This window comes from Bombyx mori, chromosome 5, assembly GCF_030269925.1.
Source record: "Bombyx mori chromosome 5, ASM3026992v2".
Lineage (NCBI taxonomy): Eukaryota > Metazoa > Arthropoda > Insecta > Lepidoptera > Bombycidae > Bombyx > Bombyx mori.
The window spans coordinates 4,225,715-4,231,714 of record NC_085111.1 but is presented as its reverse complement, the minus strand read 5'-3'; the positions used below and the strand labels follow the sequence as shown (position 1 = coordinate 4,231,714).

The window sequence follows — 6,000 nt, the reverse complement described above, 5'->3', positions numbered from 1 at the left end:
TTAATAATTTAAAGGCATTTCGATGCTTATCACTGACACAACAAATTCAAAGGGTCGGCCAACCGTTTCGCCAGTGAACCTTAAACTGTTTATTTAATTTCACATAATTTTGCGTTCGTAATCTTGAACGAAATCAAAGCAAGCACAATGTAAAGCATCAAGTAATCGTATTAAGATTTTATTTCTGAATTTCAAATACAAAAGTATACCGTTTCTGAACAAGAGCCTTATTTACTACGTTCCGAGATAAAATGATTACCCGTCGAACGCGCGCTCACTATAATATAAAAGGCTCGTAATTTTATTAGTACTCTATGAAAGGGCCTAATGCAAAACGGAAACGCTCCTCCCTTGAGACAAACTCAATTAATTCCCTTTAAACACGACTCGTTCCCAATAAAAGCCTTTAAAATTTTAAACACATTTCGTCTGAAGTAAACTTCGCGATACATTACCGGTCGGTAATGAGTTCCGACGCGGATTTTAACGTTGAATCGTCGATGGATATTAGTTTTGAGAGTTAGGGGTGTGTGCGCATGTCAGCTGCTAACTTGTTGGCTCGCGGAACGTTTTGAAGCGGCAGTGCGGCGCGGTGGCGCGAGCGAACGCGTGCTCCTCACTCTTTGAAACATTTCCGCACGGACGAGTTTCGACGATAACCGAATTTTCCGCGTTCTTTTCTTTTTTTAAAGTTTGAGAACCATCGTTCGCTTCTTTTTTGTATTGTAGTATTTCGTTGGATACTTTCATAGCGGATTCATAATTTATTTTATTGTTTATTATTGTGTAAAAAATTATTTTCTTTTAAAAATGAAGCTGTTCATCCTAAAGATATATTTAGTTACAAATTGCTTGCGCGACGTTTTAAAATCTGTCAAATATTTTTTTTAAAAAGTGAATATTACATAAACTTTAAAAGTTCGAATGAAACTCTCGCATAAGTACTGCAACACTTGATGTGTTGAGATGGCATCGCTAATCATCGTTTGGGCCGTGCTGGCGTTGCCGTTGGCAACGGGCCATCTCAACGTTCTCATCAGTCAAGCCGAAGTAATGAAGCTCTTAGGTAAGATTCAATTTAATTACAAACTATTTCATTAGCTAGTTCGTGAGCACTCGTTAACTATAGCGACTTTGGTATGCATGTGAGGCGGTTAAATATAATAATTATTGTGTTCCTGCTTGCTTGTACATAGTTATTATTAATTAGAGTAGTTGTTTAATTAGAACTTACATTTAGTACATACTCTCTTCGGTTTTCGTCAGTAAATTACAATTGACATTTGCGTTTATCTCAAGAATTTTTATAGCAAATTTGACGGTAGTTAGCACATTCGAAGACGCAAAAAATGTAAATTTTTCGAAAGGTCGTAAATTATAAAACTAAAATAATAAACGTGAGATTAAACCGTAAAAGAAGTTAGAATAAAGGCCAATATTTTTGCTTCTTGTCGTAATCAATATGACATAACTAATCATACTTGATTTTCTATAATGTTCTTAATCAACCCTATATTCCCGCATATAGTTACTATCGATAATAGAAATTACCTATGGTAGAGCGTATTGTGCGGTAAGGAAATGGCATGCCTAGTTCGACCAAGAATCGCTTAGGCATTTGGACATGACGGATGGGGCAGCCGTAGCACGTTATGAGACTTCGAACTTACGCTTCTAAATGGGTGACCGTCTTGGCGCTGCTGTTGATACGGGCTCAAGTAACCACTTTAACACAAGAGCTGTGAGCTGGTCTGTTCATCTATAGAGGTTTCTTCTTTTCGGTCTTCAACTGCCTCATCATGATTCTGATTATTAAATTCAGCATATCTTGTGTTTAGCTTATGTAGCTATGTTATAGCTTATATTAAATTATTATTAAGTAGTTATTATGGTATATGTAGTTTTTTCTATATATTATATAGTTTGTATTAAATTATTTCAGTTGCTGACACCAAATATTAACGAACCTCTGGAGTAATAAGAAACTATTAACTACTTAATGTTGAAATGAACTTTATTACGGTTTCTATTTGCTTCCTACCTCTAGTTACGTACTTTTTGGATATTTTGTTAGTATTTAAACATGTCTGCATTGTTTTTTACGTCCAGCCCCGTCCTTTGATGCTATGTAGAATCATTAAAATATATAAATATAGTCACAACTTTCCGTTTGAAATTTGTATCTAGCAAGCTTAGAAAATATCGGTTGAGGCTATTCCAAGATCCTCGAACGACTCTATTGTTTCTATATAACTTTAATGTGTTTTGGTACAAACGTTAAGAAACAGCAAAATGTTGATATTTTGGTTTCTCATTCAATTTGATATAACAAGTCAGGAAACTACGCACTTCTGTTTACTGGCAAGTCATATCTTTGACACTATCAAAACATGTTCGATTTTCCGTGGGCTGAATCTGCAGCGACCCTCAGCTGCCCGAGATCAAAAAATGTAATTATCTACCCCCGATCTACCCTCAACCATTTATATTTGTTCTACAAATTCGACGTGTTTCATACGCAATCGGGAAGGGTCCATTGTATGAGACGATCTTCGTATACGTGATTTTTGACGTACTACTAAATAATACCAGCTTTTATTATTGATAAATATATTTACTGGTGGTAGGACCTCTTGTGAGTCCGCACGGGTAGGTACCACCACCCCGCCTATTTCTGCCGTGAAGCAGTAATGCGTTTTGCGATTTGAAGGGTGGGGTAGCCGTTGTAAATATACTGAGACTTTAGAACTTATATCTCAAGTTGGGGGCGCATTTACGTTCTAGATGTCCATGGGCTCCAGTAAACACTTAACACCAGGTGGGCTGTGAGCTCGTCCACACATTTAAGCAATAAAAAAAATATGTTCTTTATAATTATCGTCTACGGTACAACAATGGAAACTAGCTACGAGCCATCACACACACCAAATAGTTTATTACTTCAGGGAGCTAGCGACGTCAGACCATCCAAATACGAATCTTATTAGAGATAAAAGAAACTTGTCGCTCTGCAATGCATTCCAATGACACACGATTGAGTCATAAAGCAACATGTCACAAGATAAATGTAAATAAAGATAATGCCTAATATACGACAATCGTAGTAATATTTTGAAATACACTTTATTGTGCTCTTTACATTAAATATGGTGTTAACCATTAAAAGCCTGAAGTGTCGTTGAAAGTCAAAGGGTGGAAATTTTTTGTTGGAATTTAAATGAAAATAGTAGAGACAAGAAAGAAAGAGGGAGTAAGTTTATGTAACGAACACTCGTGATATCTGGTAATAAATAATATTACCTAAAACTACTGCGTTTTTCTTTAGTGCATCTCTAGAGATTCTTTCCCTGTTTAGTGTAAGGCATTTAAAAAAATTGGAATACCAGAAGTTTGCAAGAGTTGAGTCAGGCACATAAGTCTACCTTGTGATTTTCCTATGTAAATTTGCCTAATGTCAAAGAGCTTGTCACGACTTGTATGAACTGACCGGGAAATGCGTTAAGATGCCGTCGGTTAGTCCTAAACCTAAGTCCTAAGTCTAAATAGATTTGTGTAGGTTTCAATCATAGGTGATTTTACTGTTTTTTTTTGCCAAGTACCATCTTAGATGTTTGTCGAGCGCTATGACATGTCCTTCTTCAAACGAGGCTTGTAGAGAGTACTGAAGGGTAGGCAGCGGCTTGGCTCAACCCCTGGCATTGCTGAAGTCCATGGGCGACAGTAACCACTCACCATCAGGTGGGCCGTATGCTCGTATGCCTGCAAGGGCAATAAAAAAAACATATCAATAAAAATATTAGGTCCCTATGAAGTTGTCGTTTAGTATACAGCAAATTAAAGTAATTGTATTATAAATTATTTATTTCTATCAATCAATATATGCACCCATGTTAGCGGTGCATCGAGTAGCTATTTTTCAATGTCCTTTCTGATGAAGATAGGTGTGCCAACTAATTCTTCAAAGGCATTTTGTTAGTGCCCCTCGGATATTGAATTTTTTCCCAGCCAAGAAGTCGTCCTAACTTTGACTTGAAACTTCTACTTTTTTTAAAAAAAAAAGAAGTTTTCCGGCTCGGGACTTGGTAAGTACGGTGAATGACGCAAAACTTCCAACCCCCTAGCTCTTGTGGCTTAAAGACACTCTGTTCTGTCATATATAGTCGAGCGTTGTCGCCTAGGAACAGCGTAGCGAGCGATTAACAATGGGTGGTCCGAGCTTCACCATCATTGTGTCCAGCTCTTCACAGTGAATATCCGCAGCAATGCGGTGCTATTTGGTAAGAAGTTGTAACGAATAATACCGGCACTAGACCACGAAACGGTCATCATGACTTTAGAGGTAAGTTTTGTTTTGGGACTCCTCATGAAGATTTTTACTTTGCCACTATAAATTTAGAAATTTTACGCTGGTAGCTCACCAGATCTACTGCAAGGTTGTTTACGCGTTTGGTTCAATAAAAAAAACCAGTTCAGTATGAACTGCTCCAAGGTTTGTCAAAAAGAAGGATGAATTGCGACATATTAGGCCATTTGCCCAAAAGTTCCGGTTTTCGGCCGTACAACTTTATTTAACAGGCAAGGCCCGTATTGATAAAACCTTCATTTTTTGAGATTCGTCAATAGGTTATTATGCGATCCCTCTATCTGGGATCTTATTAATGCTTGGAACTATAATCAAGGCTTGGAAATAAAATTGTAGAAGTTTTTAGACATATTTTTTTAAATTAAAAATGTCTGCCTTGTAAAAAATCAGAAAATTCATTTAAATAAAGATTACATATTTAGTTGCTTGCTAAGAAATATAGATAAAAGGAAATGAAATAAATAATTACATGAAAAAGTACATCTCAAATGCACGTTACAATTTAAAAGTTGCAACTCCTTTTTGAACTCATTCGATACAAAAAATTAGTTACAAAAATAAAACCTTCATTTAAAAACTCCGATAAATCATTCAAATGACAAATGACAGTGGCATGTGTCAAAAATAATAGAGTGCAACGACATCTGTGAACGGGGGAATTAATGATAGTTCAAACATCAATTTAGGCGGTGTCTTATCGCATCGTGGCAGTATAGGGGTGCCCACTACTTACAATATGGCGACTTAACTGTGGACACATTTTTGGCTTAGTGGTTAGTTTTTATTTGAGATATTATTAAAGAAATAAGAAAAACCAAATTATGGTATGAAGGAATTAAATAAAAGAAAATTCTAATGGGTGGTTATATTTTTTTTTTCTTTTTCTTAGATGGATGGACGAGCTCACAGCCCACCTGGTCTTAAGTGGTTACTGGAGCCCAGAAACATCTACAACGCAAGTGCACCACCCACCTTGAGATATAAGTTCTAAGGTCTCAAGTATACTTACAACGGTGCCCCACCCTTCAAGCCGAAACGCATTACTGCTTCACGGCAGAAATAGGCAGGGTGGGGGTACCTGCCCGCGCGGACTCTCGAGAGGGTCCTTCCACCAGTATGAGCTTAATAAAGTTATTTTCTAGATTAATCAAACCCTTGTTGGCTCTTGTTTGATTTGACTTCAATTCGATCGCTACCAAATACTTCATAGAATCACTTTACTATACCAATTTGACGATTTCCTGAGAATTTCATCGAAATTGATCCAGGCGTTTCGGAGTTTTCACATAACATATAATACAAACGTTCATTGACTTTTGTATCTATAGATTGACGACTAATTCTAAAATTAGATTTTTTTTGATTGTACTGTAAGTTAATAAATAAGCATACGATCCATTTGATGGTGAGTGTTCACCAACGCTCATCGAAGTCGACAATGCCAGAGGCACAGCCAAGCCGCTGTCAACGAAACTGTTACTTTACCTACTGTGTTGAATGCGAAAATAGCCAAATGCCATGCCATATCATTGTCGATAGCGATCAGATGCTACGGATCGCTAAAAAATGTTTATTACAGATATATTGGGATTACGTAGGGATAATAAATAGCTTAGCCATTTCGGCTAATTTTTGCT

The 6,000-nt window shown here is 36.8% G+C and overlaps 1 protein-coding gene across 2 annotated transcripts in view; it reads left to right on the top strand.

The window, feature by feature from the left end:
* Positions 1-581: 581 nt before the first annotated feature.
* The window catches only part of LOC101740697 (tyrosine-protein kinase Dnt), a 65,767-nt gene continuing 60,348 nt past the window's right edge, over positions 582-6,000 (top strand). For both annotated transcript variants that reach the window (XM_004932394.4, XM_021352060.2), the window contains exon 1: positions 582-1,066. In XM_004932394.4, the coding sequence (XP_004932451.1) occupies positions 967-1,066 (100 nt within the window). In that variant the 5' untranslated portion in view covers positions 582-966. The remainder of the gene's footprint in view (positions 1,067-6,000) is intronic.